This window comes from Populus euphratica, unplaced genomic scaffold (genome assembly GCF_000495115.2).
Source record: "Populus euphratica unplaced genomic scaffold, PopEup_1.0 scaffold246.1, whole genome shotgun sequence".
Taxonomy (NCBI): domain Eukaryota; kingdom Viridiplantae; phylum Streptophyta; class Magnoliopsida; order Malpighiales; family Salicaceae; genus Populus; species Populus euphratica.
Window position 1 is genome coordinate 141,359 of NW_011500126.1, and position 15,256 is coordinate 156,614.

Sequence of the window (15,256 nt, forward strand, 5' to 3'; positions counted from 1 at the left end):
AACCATTGCAGTCCATTTGTAGTTTGTTATCAGATGATGAATTATCAACAACACTTCGGTTCGAGCAAATTCGGCACCAGGGCATACTCTTGGCCCTGCTCCGAAAGGAATATAGGTGTATGGAGGAACTGATGACTTTGAATTCGTGTCGAATCGTGACGGATTGAACTTTAGAGGGTCTTCAAAAACTTTATTGTCCAAATGTGTGCTAGTAGCTAACCAGAACACCTGAGATTGATCATAGATTAGGTCTTAAAACTAAGCTTCAGACGCAATGCCATTGCTAATATATAAAGAATAGGGTTATCGCCATACCTGCCATCCTTTTGGGATATCATAGCCGTTGAAAGTGGTGTCCCTCCAAGCATGCCTGAAGTTTCCAATGATTGGAGGTGTTAATCTCATGAGCTCTTGGGCCACATTCCATGTGTACCTCATCTTCTGGATTTCTCTCCAGCCAAGCTGCCCCTCACTTGCAATTGATCTGACTTTAGCAATTTCATTTTGCTCTATATATATACATTCAGAAATTTTACGATTAGATTTAGATTGTAATACTCATTAGACGTAATCAAATGTTTTGAGCTAATTAAAATGGTTCTCCTGGAGTTCAGTTACCTTCAAGCACCTTGTCGTAAACACTGGCATTTTTAGCTAGTTCCCTGACAATAAGGCTTAGAAGAACTGAAGTGGTGTCATGGCTTGCCATCATTAGAGCAATGAGATTGTTGATGATCTCCTCATCTGGCAAGGTTTTTCCATTGTCATCTCTCAGACTAAGCAAGCACAGGATAACATCATCATGAGAACCCATGCTTCCATCTTCCAATCCTCTCTTTCTTTCCGCGATCAGATTAGTAAACAGCTTGAAAATCCTGCCTCGAGCCTGGACTGCTTTTCGAAAGGTACTCCCTGGAAGATTCAGAGGAATTGACCACATACCTTTAACAGCAATTGTGAAGTCATTGAACAATTCATCTCTTTCCTTCGCTTCTGGTAATCCAAAAAGCAGACTCGCCGTAGCAATGAAACTAATCTTCTTCATTAGTAGTACTACTTGCACAGTCTCTTTATCATTTAGCTCCTGCAATTGGCAAAGTCACACAAGAAATTATCAAGACTTCTATTTATTTCTGTATTTGTAGTCTGTTTCAGGGCCATAATATTGAAGGGTTCTAATTACCATTACCTGCAATACTTGTTCCTTCACCAAAGAATCCATCTTGCTAACATATCTTTGGATGCACTCAGAATTTAAAAAGCTCATTATGGCACTTCTAACAAGCTTATGTGGAGATCCATAAAGATCAAAGATGTTGTTCTTTCCTAGTATGGCCAATGCAGAAGTTGCTAGCTTGGCAGCAATCCCATTATCGCGGCCGCTAAATATGAACCTATGACTAGCTTCACCAGTCATGACTACCACGTTTTCAGCCATGAGGGATGTCTTGAATACTGGTCCATACCTGATAGTACGCTCTTCAATCCATTTATCAACGTTGTTGTGTTTGTGGGCTCGATAGAAGCTTATTGACTCTCCAATGAAAGGAAGTCCTAATTTCCCTGGAGGAAGCTTCTTCCTCTGTATTAGTGAGAATCTATAGGTCCATATCACTGCCACAAGGGTTGTCAGGGTGGCTAGACTAATTACAGTTGCAGAAGAGAGCTTATCTAGGCCAAATACTGCTTCCATGACAATTATTAGTGTGAAGAAACTGATGGTGTGAGTGAATCATTCATTAAAAGAGTATTTATACACGCAGAGGTGCAAAAGCAAAACAAAATTAAGGCAAGATTTGATTACTGCAGAACAGAAAGCCCATGTCTTGTCTGTTTCAGCTGCCAGTGAAGACATATATGGGAATCCCTTCAGGAGGATTAAGTGGCCATGCTGAAAATTGAAAGGTATTCCTCAGTACTCGTAGATTTGTATGCAATGCTCAAATTCCTATTTTTGTCTTGGTTTTAGTGATTACCTTCTTTGTTTTTTGCAGGATGGAGCTTCTTGACATTGTTTGACCTCGCCAAAAAAAGACAAGAAAACAGTAAATTATTCTTTTGCTAAAAGCAAATATAATTATGAGAAGGGACTTTGATGCTATGTTTACATTTAATATTTTAATTAATTGCAAAAGTAAACTATAGAATTGAAAGCAATTTTTCTCATTTATATAATTGAATGCAATTTTGATGGACTCTTAAATGAATTAAATAATCTTTAAATTCTTTTGGTTTATCCATTTTGGTCTTCAGAATTTAGAGGGATATTAAATTCCAAGATCCTGGACTTTTAATTATATGGAAGTAATTTTTTTTATTATTTCACTGGTAAAAATAAAAAAAATCTTATTTTTATATATCAAGCTCCTCTTGTAACTTGCTTCCTCGACATTTCCACTCCCCTTCATCTCCTTCCCTCTCTGAAGGGGAAAGAGAATAGTTCGTTGGCTCTCTCAAGCTAGTTGAGCTTAGATTTTATAATTTATTTTCATGTGGGTCTCATTTCTTAACACATATTCAAATACTCCGATTTGTTAGTGTTTTCCGAATAAATATAGAAAAGATGTCAATATATTTTGTTGAAAAAATATAGGCAGTAACATAAAATAAATTTATTTTTAAAATATAAAAGACAAATACAAAAAAAAAACATAAACATGTTTAGTTGGAAAAAAAATAAAGATATAAATAAATTTATTTATGATGCAATTATAAATTAAGTTTTTATAGTTTCAAAATAGAAAGAACAAAAAGGTTTATCACCTCTGATTCATAGTTTTTAAACCCGGTTTGGTGGCTGACCCGGTCCAAGGCCTGGGTTCCGGGTTTTGACCGGGTCACCGGGTTTTGACCAGGTCGAACGGGTCGGCCGGGTCAATTTCTATTTTAAAAAAAATTCAAAACGACGTCGTTTTAATAAAAAAATAAATAAAAGTCAACGGGTTACCACCGGGTTTTTGACTGGGTTTTGCCGGGGTCGTCCGGGTTTTCGGGTCAACCCGCCGGGTCGGCCGAGTCATGCCGGGTCATAGCTTACCTTATTTTTTCATCAACCCGGTCCAGTTCCAGCCCCGGATCGGCCAGGTCCCGGGTTAACCCACCAGGTCAGGCCAGGTTTTAAAACTATGATCTGATTCTTTATCTCTCTTTTGTCTCAAAGTACAATAACCAAATACTTAGATTGAAGCCATGAATTGTGGCACAGTAATTTACAATGAATCAACACGTTTCTGTTTCCATGATGAACACCCACGTGTCCTTTATGTTGGAGCAAAGATCTCAACATAAAACTCTAATAGATAGGCATAAAATGTTCGTGATTATTTGTTTTCATTAAATGTATGCACTTTAGATGATAAAGTTAAAAATAGACTCGAATAAAACTTTAAGGCTGGATAATTAATTAATTAATTGATTTTAATAATTTATTTTATTTTTTCTAACTAAAATAGTTGATAATTTATACTCAGTTCTTAATATATCAAAATAACTTGCGGTTAATATCTATAAAAAAAAAAATTTGATGTGAAAATTCTGTAATACTTAAATAAATATCTTTTTAGAAAGAATGAACACAATAATATTATAGAAATAGATGTTTTATATATATATATATATATAGTAGAGAATAAAAATTGTTAGTTTTTTTTTTAAGGTATTATGATGTATTTATAGTTCATAAATTTTGTTCTTTTGTAAAAAAAAAAGTTTAAAATATAATTTTACTTTGATAGCATTTAATGAATAATAAATATTCGTTACATCTATATTAATGTTTGATGAGAATATAATGGGTCTTTGAAAGACTTTTATATACCTAAAAAAAGTATAGGAAGATTAAAGTTTAAAATGTTAAATATAATTAAACTTGTGAAAATTGAATTCTTTTCCAATATTAGATCCAATGTAAGTGGTTATTTTTTATTGACATGTTAAGAAAGGATGACGATTACCTTGAACTTAGTTAATTGTAAGTCTAAATGTATCGGACTTGACAGATCATCAAGTTTAAGTGAATTGAATTTCACATATTTATCAGATTTATATTACTTGAATTTAATTGACTATCAAATCTAAGTGTCGAGCTTGTCACACTACCAAATCTAAAAGGAGTTTGGGTTTGGCTAACATTAGACCCAATATTTCTAAAACTTGATAATATGTTTAATTACATTTGGGTTTGACTCTGGTGTGTTTAGAGCTTAGCTTATTGTCAAGCCTCCACACGGCTAGGTTTGACATCCTTCTAAATTCTTATTCAAAATATGCTCATTTCATTAGATATGCATAAAAAAAATTATGATAAACATTTTCTAAACTTGTTAAAAATAAATTTATCAATGGATAAATTATGAAAATTTTTAAATTAATAATTATATAATTTTTTTATTTTATCACTTAGAGTATTATCGTATCAGCTTTTATGTATTGAAATTAATCATACAAAGCACTTTTAAAAAAGAAATTGTATGTATAAAATTAAAACATCAACCATTTGAAAATTAATTCAATTAGTTTTTAACTACTAATATTGGGAATTTGTCGAAGTGATAATAAAAATAAAAAAAAACTGTCGAATATAAACCGCTTGTCTTGTTGATATAATCAGATTTACAATTCAACCCTATAAATGGCAATTCCAACTTTCCAAGACTAGCTGCCAATTTATTATGTAATTTATCCATCAAAATATATCTAGATAAAAAAATCTATTGAGAACAACTTAATGGAAAAAAAATTCCCTTTATTATTGAGACTATACTATAGCTGTTAGATTTATCCGAGAACATATTGAAAAAAACATATAAATTAATAAGTCAACATCAAGGTTTGACCCCATTTGAGAATCCTGTTTCTTCCTCAAAAATTTAAAATTTTTAATTAAAAATTAATTTTTTTATATATTTTGAATTGTTTTGATGTGTTGATCTTAAAAATAATTTTTTTAAAAAAAAATATTATTTTAATATAAAAAATATTTTAAAAAACAATCGTGACTATACTCTCAAATAAATTTTAATATTTTTTACAACTTATTAACTCCATTAAATTTAAATTTGTGTCGTGTTTAGTTACTAAAAATCTAATTGGATTAAATAAATTTTATTATATTAATATTTTATTCAGTTCAATTTAAAAACCCACTTACCTAGATGGAGCGGGTTTTCCTGGTTGATTAACGGTGAGATTGAGTTAAACATCTATTGTTTGGGTTTGCAATCTAAACTGGCCCAATTCTGCTGGACTATGATTGGGTTTTCACAATGCCCAAACAAGCCCTTCTTAAATTCAAGACAATTACAAATTAACCTGTCTCCCTCAATTAGAGAAATCGATCACGCTATCATATATCACTCACATGAAAACATACGCGAACACCAGCCTCTCAAATCCCTTATTTTTTCCCCCAATTGAAACCCTAAAAAAACCCTAATAAAGTAATTCCACGAGAGAAAATAAAGCCTGATAAAATAACTAATAATGGATCACCTTCACGATCACGAAGAGGACGAGCACGAGCACGAGGTTTACGGAGGAGAAATCCCCGATGAAGGAGAGATGGATGCCGATGTTGACATGTCGTCTAGAGCTGAAGAAGATGAGTATCAAGACCCTAACTCCAAGGTCTGCTTGATATGAACAATTATCGCTCTCTGTCTATGAAATACTTCTTTTTTTTTGTTCTTTTTGAAATGTTTAGAATTTTTTCATTTAATTTTGGTATTTTTTGTAGGATTTAGAGGATATGAAGAAAAGATTGAAAGAGATCGAAGAAGAAGCCGGTGCACTACGCGAAATGCAGGCTAAGGTTGAGAAAGAGATGGGAGCTGTTCAAGGTATGTATTAATTTTTTTTAAGTGATTTGATTGAATTGTAGTTGAGATGATTAAGTTGATGAAGATTTGTGGTATATTTTGGGTAGCTGAACCAAAATTAATTTATTTGTATTTTTGTTTCTTTTTGTTGATCTTTTGGATCTGCCTTTTGCAATGTGTTTGTGATTTTTTTAGTTGGGTGTTGGGGATTGCTTTGTTAGCTTGATTAGGAGACTCGTTAATGTGGCTTGATGGTGTTTTACGTGGATAATTATGTTTACTTTAATTTGTCATTTAGGGGAAAATAATATTTTGTATTCTGTTTCAAATGTTAGTTTTACTGTTACAAAACTTACATGCTCTTTTGTTCCTTTGGATATGTGTGAAGATTCCCCTGGTGCTTCTGCTACTCAAGCTGAAAAGGAAGAGGTGGATTCCCGATCCATTTATGTTGGTAATGTGAGCGTTTGCTATCCTTTTCTCTCTTTATTTGTCACATTTATTTGCATTACATGACTGTGTGCATGTATGATATATCCTATTGTTTTCCTGTATGTCTGTCAATCTGTCTGTTGGTGGTTGTATATTTTGTGATGTCAAATTTGTGTCTTTTTCTTTACTTTCTTATGATGATAAATAGATGGTGTTTAACTGTATTTCGAAGGAAGCATTTGAATGATTATTTGATGTATTAGAAGTATTGATGGGGGATATAATTCAGGGTGCAAAACTTGGTTACTTGATGTAGTGCAATATACCAGTTTAGTTACTCTGTGAGTTTTGCTTCATGATTTCTTTTCTGACTCTGTGAGTTTTGCTTCATGATTTCTTTTGTGAAAAATCTCTCTCATTTATGAACCTGTGGTTATACTTCATTCTTTATAATGTTAGGCAAGTGTAATAGATCCTGGTTCATGAATTCAAGTTCTTATTCATTGCAATTGATTTCCCCTGTCTGTTACTTATTGATATGTTTTTATTTCTTTGGAGTGGAAAGTTGCACTGTTTTGTGTATACCATGTTTCAACAAGCGACTCTCTTAAGAAACTTGTCTGACAGAGAATAACATTTACTTGTGTGCTTAACACCAGGTGGATTATTCTTGTACCCCTGAAGAAGTGCAGCAGCATTTTCAGTCCTGTGGTACTGTGAATAGAGTGACTATTTTGACCGACAAGTTTGGTCAACCAAAGGGATTTGCGTATGTTGAGTTTGTAGAGGTTGATGCTATTCAGAATGCTCTTTTATTAAATGAATCAGAACTTCATGGCCGCCAGTTAAAGGTTTTTTTTTTTTTTTCTTTAGATGTTTTACTTTTGTATTAAATTTTTTCCATCCTTACTCCTAGATTGATAATTTCTTCCTAAAGAATGAATTTAAAGACCTCCGATTTGGAGGATTGCTAATTCAATGATTCACCTGGAGGGCTTTTCACCTCTTATTATAATCAATAATTACTAACAAGTTCCTATTAAGATTGTAATTGTTTATGATTCTTTCTCAGGTCTCTGCGAAGCGAACCAATGTTCCTGGAATGAAGCAATTTCGAGGAAGGCGCCCAAGCCCTTATGGGTTCAGGTCCCGGAGGCCATTCATGCCAGCTCCCTTCTATCCTGCATATGGTTATGGGTAAGCAACTAAAATATTTTTGTGTGTTGATAAATGAAATTTTATGTCTCCACTGTTTTCTATCGGATATTCTTTTGACATTCAAACTATTTGATATGCTTACTTTATCTAGAAACATTTCACTTTACCTTTTATTCTCTTAATGGATTATTTGATATTTTTCTAGCAGTCCATAAGATCTAAAAACAGCATTATGAGAATGAAGATGCAATGAATCCAATAAAAGGGAGGAGGTTTCAAACAGATTCCTTTACTTCATGCCCTCCCTACCAAATTATATGTTGCTCAGTCTACCTCTTCATTCTGTCATATTCCTTGCAGGGATATTAATGTTTTTGAGTCTTTTAAGCAGCAGATATTGCTGTTAATGGTTATTATGTTATGAACTGAATTATTAGACCTGTCATGTCGTTCATTAATATGTTGGGGTTGTTTAGTGTAATGAATTCTATCCCTCACCTTAAGTGGATACTAAATCATTTTTCTTTTGATTGGAAGATTAGCAAAATTTATTAGTTCACTGTGGTATATGTATCCTAGTTCTCTTTCTCTGCATGCATTTGAGATAATTGTGACTGTGCAAGTGTGACCTCTTTACAAGCATTGAGAGAATGAGATGCTTAGTTGCTATGTTGATGACTATGGCTGTTCACAAGTTAATTGGGTGTCCTTTCCACATATGATTGGATTAGGTAGAATTCTACAGTTCCACTTCGACATGGTTATAATGTGCCAATATTAAAAATGGGGGAGGCCATCTGTCTAATACTCTTTGAAAGCGGCTATCTCTATCGCAATGAAAATTTATTTCTTTGTAGAGGGAGATCAAGTTGAGGATTGAGTGGAACTTAGCTGACCGGAATAGTTTATTAATGAGGCTTGGCTGTTGTTGGTTTCATTTAGAGGGAGATTAAGTTAGGGAAAACCTGTGCCATTCAAACCATGTCTTGCTTTTTGATGGATAGGAATTCTGGAGTTTTTCTTTTACCAGTGTATCGTACAATTTCCACCAAAGTGTTTGTGATTTCATTTGGTGCATTTTATGGTATAGATTACTTTCTGTTGCATGGCACTTGTTTGTTTTTTTGTTGGGAAGTATTAACCTTAATATAATCTCATGTGCAGAAGGGTTCCGAGGTTCAGGAGACCTATGCGATACAGGCCATACTAGTGAACAGGTATTCTGTTAGTAGTGATAAAAGTGGTCTGAAGACAGTTGGCTGATGCTTTGTGATGACCATATCAATATTGTGATAATTTAAGGGACGGAAAGACTAGTGTATCATTATTTGCATGGCAAAGGCTGGAAAGATTTTTCGCAATCAATAGCTTGCAAGAGTGCTGGATTCATGTTCATCAAATCTTGCATTTACCTGCTTTGGATGGACAAAGGTGCCAAACATGCAAAATGTTGTGGAAATGATTTTCATGTACTTGTGACTTCGTCTACCAATTTGAGTTCTTAAGTGAGGTTCAGTCAAAACTCTGGAGGCTTCATAGCTGACCTTCATGCTTTTATAGCTTATAACTCAAGCGGTTTGTTCTTCAGTTTATAGATGCCACGTTCGTTCCCTTATTATCAGATTGATATCAGGTAAAGTCTTGCATTATGTTTGATTGATGTTCGGCCTTTATTCATAGAGAAACGTAACACCCGAGACTGTTTAACTTGGGGGAAGTTGGAGCTATTTCTGCAGTTGCGCAAATGTGACTATATATGGGAAATTGCCATGTAGTTTATCAGGCTGTGATGAATTTTTTCCTGAGGCTGCCGAACCGAGTTATCTTTGTTTTTATCCAGAGACCGGAGCTGGTATGTGATCTTGCCGAGCTTCAATCAATTGAATCGGCTGCATGGGCATTGATCTATCAAATATATTATCATTAATTCAAAGTGAAGACAGAAAATTCAGGTGCAAGAATTGCCGACCAGTTATTGTTAACAAACGAAGTTCTCCAGCAAGTCACTTCTTTTTCTATATATATATATAAAAAAAAAAATCATTTTGGAGGGTCGGTCATTCATTTGCCACACAACATCCATCACAAAGCAAATGGTCAGTGGGAAATCCAAAGTTAAAGATCAAGTGTTGATCTGCACCATGCAGCGATGCTGATCCCTTTTCTCCTTCGTTTATTCGGAGTGTTTGGAGTTACGGTTAAATTGTAGTTTTTTTAATTTTTTTTATTTGTTGTTGTTTTAAATTAAAATTTTATGTTTTTGATTTATTTTTATGCTCAGAGTTTAAAAATAATTTTTAAAAAAATTTAAAACATTAATATATTTTTAAAAAAATTCAAATCATAATCACTATCGTTCTTCGGTTGTTTGAATTGAGCCGGGTGGTGTTGGGATGCATGACCCCAAGAGTAATTTTCTTGTCAGGGCTGTACTCAACAATTCTGGGTAATCATCATCCACCACTACAAAGATGAATACCATATTTGTTTTATGATACATTAACACAATTTATGTTTTAAGTGAACTCAGGTCAGCTACGATCAACTTGTTTTTTCTCCTGCCCTAATTGATCACAGGATTTTTAGAATTACAGAATTTAAATTGTGACCAGTCTTTTAAACTCGACATAAATTCAACCCAGCTCAAGCCCAACAGTCCTGGATCGGCATCGGATCTTAGCCGAGCCCCTTTAGCACTCGAGTATTAATGTAAACAGCAGCTGGACACCTGGCTGTTGGCTCCTTAGCCCCACTCTCTTTCTTGCAATTTCTCGAAGAAATCTCAAGATCAGGTAATTTTCAAGTTCTTCCTCGTACCACCTCCATTTCCTAAAACCTTAAACCTTTGTCTTCTATGCTTATTTTTCCGATCACTCTTTTTTTGTAGCAATTATTTCAATGGCTTCCTCTAAAGAAACCGATAATAATCCAGACACTCCATCCTCGTAAGTACGCATTTTTTTCTCAAAAAAATCATTATTGTTTCCTTTGTTCACTTGAGCTCATTCAGTTTCTTTTGTTATTTTTTGGGTTTGCAATTCTTAGGCCAAAGAAGATATATAAAGACCCAGATGATGGGAGACAACGGTTTTTGTTGGAATTGGAGTTTGTTCAATGTCTTGCTAACCCCACTTACATCCATTGTAGGTTCATTAAATTCTTTTTGTTTTTTCATCTGTCGTTAGCGTTCATTTTTGTGGTTTGCAGTGGTTTTGAGAGTTTCCGTATCTTGTATTTTATCCAAAGTGAATAATTGTGGGGATTTGGTGGGGTTTTGTTTCTAAAGTTTATGCTTTTGTTACGTCTCAAACTTAAATGGATTCGGATACCATTGTGTCCAATTTTAGACTTGTGTTATTTGCTCATTTTAATGCTGATTAAAAATAAGCTAACCTCGATGGATCATATTGGTGGATCATGCATTGATCTTTTCATTTCATGTCTTGAATCAATTAAAATAGTGATTAGCGTAGAAGGAGATTGTTAGCTTGGTGTGTTGTTTTGTCTGTGAATGTGTCCCCTCCCGCTTACGTCTGTCTTTTAATGCTAGGAGACACCAGTGCTTACTAGTGTTTTTGCGTATTGTGAATCTTCCACTGAAGTTGGGCTTTTTTTTTCTTTCTGTTTTTCCCCTTAATATGCAGATTTGGCTCAGAATCGTTATTTTGAAGATGAAGCATTTATTGGCTATTTAAAGTACCTACAGTACTGGCAACGTCCAGAGTACGTGAAATTTATAATGTGAGCTAATCTCCAAAAGTAATGATTTTATTGCTTTAGGATCTGTCACTTCGATAAACTTTAAATTTGAGATCAAACGATTAAGTCTTTTGAAGTATGTAGTGCAACGTTTTCTTTTCCCTTTCTAGCTTTTTTTTTATTTACCTTTTGATCAATGAACTCACCAAGAAAGATTTCTTCAGGTATCCTCATTGCTTATATTTTCTTGAACTTCTCCAAAACGCAAACTTCCGCAATGCAATGGCACATCCTGGCAACAAGGTTAGATTTGGCTTTCTGATCACCCTCTATCTCGCCAATCAGATTTTCTTTTTCAATCTTGACAATGGCTTGATGCAATAAATAGATATTTGAGATAAACCGCATGCGTGATTTATTTGAATCTTTTTTATTGATTAGGACCTTTCTGAGATTTTTATTTCGCCTAATTATACATATTTATCTGTTCATGCTTTAAATGTAAGATGACTTTTCATGGCCGAAATTTCTTTCTTGTTGCTTTATATTAGCATGCATGGGATGCCATCTGGCTGGAGGTTTATTCCACTGGATTTGTTAACATTTGATGTGACTGACATTTGGTTCATCTTGTCTTCCTTTCAAGGTTTATATTACAGAATGGTGATAGTTTTTTCCTGACCATGGTCTGAGGTTCTTATTAAGCATTCTAATGAAGGTCAATATTCATGTAGTCAGTTTTTTGGTGTTTTTCGTGCTGACCTAGCTCAGATATTCTAAGTGCTTCAAGAGGCCTTTTTGGGAAAACCAGTTAAAAGTGGTTGGCTTTAACAATAAGTTCCTCCAATCTTTGTGGTTCGCGGGAGAAATCCATGCATATTAACATAACATTTGCACAAAATTGAGTTTTTTGTTCATGGATATTTCTCAATTCACTTTTTGATATTGGGACTTTTAGGAGTTGGCACATAGACAGCAATTCTTTTTCTGGAAGAACTATAGAAACAACCGGTTGAAGCATATTTTACCCAGACCTCTCCCTGAACATGTCACTGCACCCCCTGCTCCAGTTCAACCTCCTGTTCAACCTGCACCACCTGTGTCTGCTGCAACTCTTGGCATGCCGTCTGCTCCTGGTGCAGTCCCCTCTCCCATGCCTTATGGCATGCCTCCTGGTTCTGCTTTTGGAAAAAGCGATATCAGGAGCAGTGGAAGTGATAGAAGAAAGAGGAAGTATGTGACTGACCTTTTTTTCTGAATTAGCAGTGAAAAAATACATTAATTAGACGCATCCTCTCATTTCTTTCACAAAAGACCATGATTACCAGCATTCTAATGCATTTGTCTTCTGGATATTGCAGGAAAGAAGTATAACTTGAACCACTATCTATGTTAAAAGTAGCGGGATCATTATGTACGGTAAGGCAGCTATGCAAACTCGTCGACCGGGTATATAGTGCTGAAAAGGTGTCAAAGACAGATTTGATGGCCGTTTTCTTTTCCATTTTGCATCTTCTTGTTCATTGACCAGGTATTTCATGAATTATTGTTGTACCATACCGGTAAAAAGAATGATAGAGCAATCATCATTTTATCGTTTGAGGACCTGCTGAAATACTAGTTGATTTTATGAAGGTGGTGAAGCCTAATTGAACTACTCAGCTTCAGGATTCTTAGATGGGTTAGGATAAAAAGAAAAATAGCTTCATTTTTGTTTCTGGTTCCACCCCACAGTGAGCCTCAGAGTTAGTCCCTGTACCGAAATCTGACAACTATGTCTGAAGCATCTCAGTCGCTACTGTCAATCAGGGAGGAAAATCATCGAAAGAAATTTAGCTTGTAATAACATTCATCAAGTGAAAAGGATCGTAGTAGGCGTGTGTTAGATGATTTAGCTGGTGACTCGGAAAGACTATATTATATTTTATTTGCACAGATCAAGTTTTGCCAGCACTAAAAAAGGGCAAAATTTCCAAGAGGAGGGCTGGCTCCATTACGCATGTTTCCAAATGCAATGAATCGTTTTAAGAAGGCAGGAAAGATTTTAATTAGACTAATATATAGCCAACGATCTTAAGATTAAATTTATTTTTCTATCGGATTAAGAATATATTATTCGCATCAGATTTAGGAGATTCATAAGAGTTTTGCTCCTTGCTACCAGTCTAGGGTTTTGAACCCTAAGAAGAGCATTTGTCTTGATAATCATACCATTCCTCTCAAGCTCAACGAGCTCTAATTATTCAGAACAGGCTCAATTATGAATTGGATCGGCATGAATTCAAGCATAGGCCACTACGCCATGGGTAGCCATGGCCCCTAAAGCTTAAGAAGAATCCAAATTCCCCCTCAATTCTGAAGAAGATCTTCTGTCAAAACCGAATATTTTAGAGCAGAAATGTCTTTTAAAAAAATAAAAATAGAAATTCACTTTAAGAATATTTAAAATAAATTTATTATTATATTTCTATCTCTCACATGGTTTGTGTTCATTTTGTTCCTTCTCGCCGGCTCTGATGAATTGAGTAATGTTGGTAACAAAAATCTAAGGTGGCTGGTTATTATGTAATTACCCATGAAGTTGTGTCCAAATTCAGTTAAGGCCTTTTCAATAAATAATAAAATAATAATTTTTAGAGATAAGATTGTCATAGTGACGTGGCAAATCTCATGCCTGCCACCTAACGTCTAACTTGTACACCCTATAAAAAGATTAAAATAAAGCTCCTTACTTTTTTGAATCATATCTACCACGTCATCACATACGCGGAGAAAAGAAAACGCCTCCTCTCTTGTCACTGGCGGCTCGCCGCGTCAACGTAAAGTATGCTTAACGTCACCTGCCAGGAGAGAGTTCAATCTAGAAAATATCCTTTTTGGTTGAAAATTATTTTATTTTAGAAAAATCAAGAATTTATGAGTTTTCCACCATTCATATAAAAAATTTAAATAATTTTTTAATATATAAATAAATAATCCGAGGTTTTTGAAATTCACAGGCTATTATCACTTGCCTCATTAATTAATGTGTTATTTTGGCTTTTTATATATTAATAAATTGAGCGTATAAATTGATAGACTAAATACACAATTGGGAAAATTACATCTTTATATCTATGTATTAGGTTTATCTCCATTTCACTATGGCACCATTTTGATTTTGATTTTGTATTTGAAATTATGTTCGAATATATTTTAAAAACATATTTGATTTGAAAAAAAATTAATATTTTTTAATATTTTTATGTGATTTTAATATGTTGATGTTAAAAATAAAAAAATCTAAAAATAAATTATTTTAATATATCTTTAAATAAAAAATACTTTAATTAAATATGATGCACCCCAACACCAAACATACAATAAATGTAGTGTACAAATGCATATATAAAATTAAGTTTATATTTGATCTTAATATATTGAACCGATGTTAAATTAGGTCTATATCTACCCATTAGATACCATGAACTAACATTTTATTTTCATGTCCATACATATAAAATTATATTTATATTTAGACTTAAGTGTAACGGGTAAAACTTGTAACTTGTAGTGAAATTATATTTATATTTTTCATATATTTATATTTAGATTTAAGTGTAACGGGTAAAACTTGTAACTTGTAGTGTATGCATTATGCAACTTTATAATTTAGTTTGTATTATGATATATTTGGAAAGTATAATAAAAATTATATTTTAAAATATTTTTATTTAAAAATACATTAAAATAATATTTTTTAATGGAAGCTCACATTCTTTCTTTTCACCTCTCATTGTGTTCTGCATATTTTGTGCAAAACAAACACATATTTATCTTCAAAGCTATATCAGTGTCAACTTAAATATTAAAAGGTAACTTGAGTTCATATGGGGATTTATTTTCCAGGTGTTCTTGTAGTTCAAGTTTAGCATCCATTTTCAACAGTTCATTCTCCAAAGCTCATCAACCAGCAATGGAAAAGGCCTGTAATCTTTTGAAGTTACTTCAACTTCATCAAATTGTGTGTGTGGATGTATTCTTGTATACATATATACTAGTTTTCACTCCATTCATGCTATAACACAACAACATAGGACATGGACTTATTAGATAAACCCATATAATCTATTCTCACTTCATCGCTCTTTTGGTTATGTTTGAAATTATAA

General features: G+C 33.7%; 2 protein-coding genes across 2 annotated transcripts; both read left to right on the forward strand.

The window, feature by feature from the left end:
• The first annotated feature begins 5,312 nt into the window (after positions 1 to 5,312).
• On the forward strand, positions 5,313 to 9,194 carry LOC105110260 (polyadenylate-binding protein 1-like). Its single transcript, XM_011005242.1, has 6 exons — positions 5,313 to 5,625; positions 5,735 to 5,837; positions 6,205 to 6,275; positions 6,908 to 7,099; positions 7,321 to 7,445; positions 8,571 to 9,194. Exons 1-6 carry the CDS (start codon positions 5,482 to 5,484, stop codon positions 8,614 to 8,616), a joined length of 681 nt encoding a protein of 226 aa, XP_011003544.1. The 5' UTR covers positions 5,313 to 5,481; the 3' UTR covers positions 8,617 to 9,194.
• Positions 9,163 to 13,249, forward strand: LOC105110283 (mediator of RNA polymerase II transcription subunit 31-like). Its single transcript, XM_011005272.1, has 8 exons — positions 9,163 to 9,258; positions 10,154 to 10,198; positions 10,294 to 10,355; positions 10,452 to 10,549; positions 11,051 to 11,147; positions 11,330 to 11,408; positions 12,064 to 12,338; positions 12,467 to 13,249. The coding sequence occupies exons 1-8, from the start codon at positions 9,163 to 9,165 to the stop codon at positions 12,477 to 12,479; spliced, it is 765 nt and encodes a 254-aa protein (XP_011003574.1). The 3' UTR covers positions 12,480 to 13,249.
• The last annotated feature ends 2,007 nt before the right edge of the window (positions 13,250 to 15,256 follow it).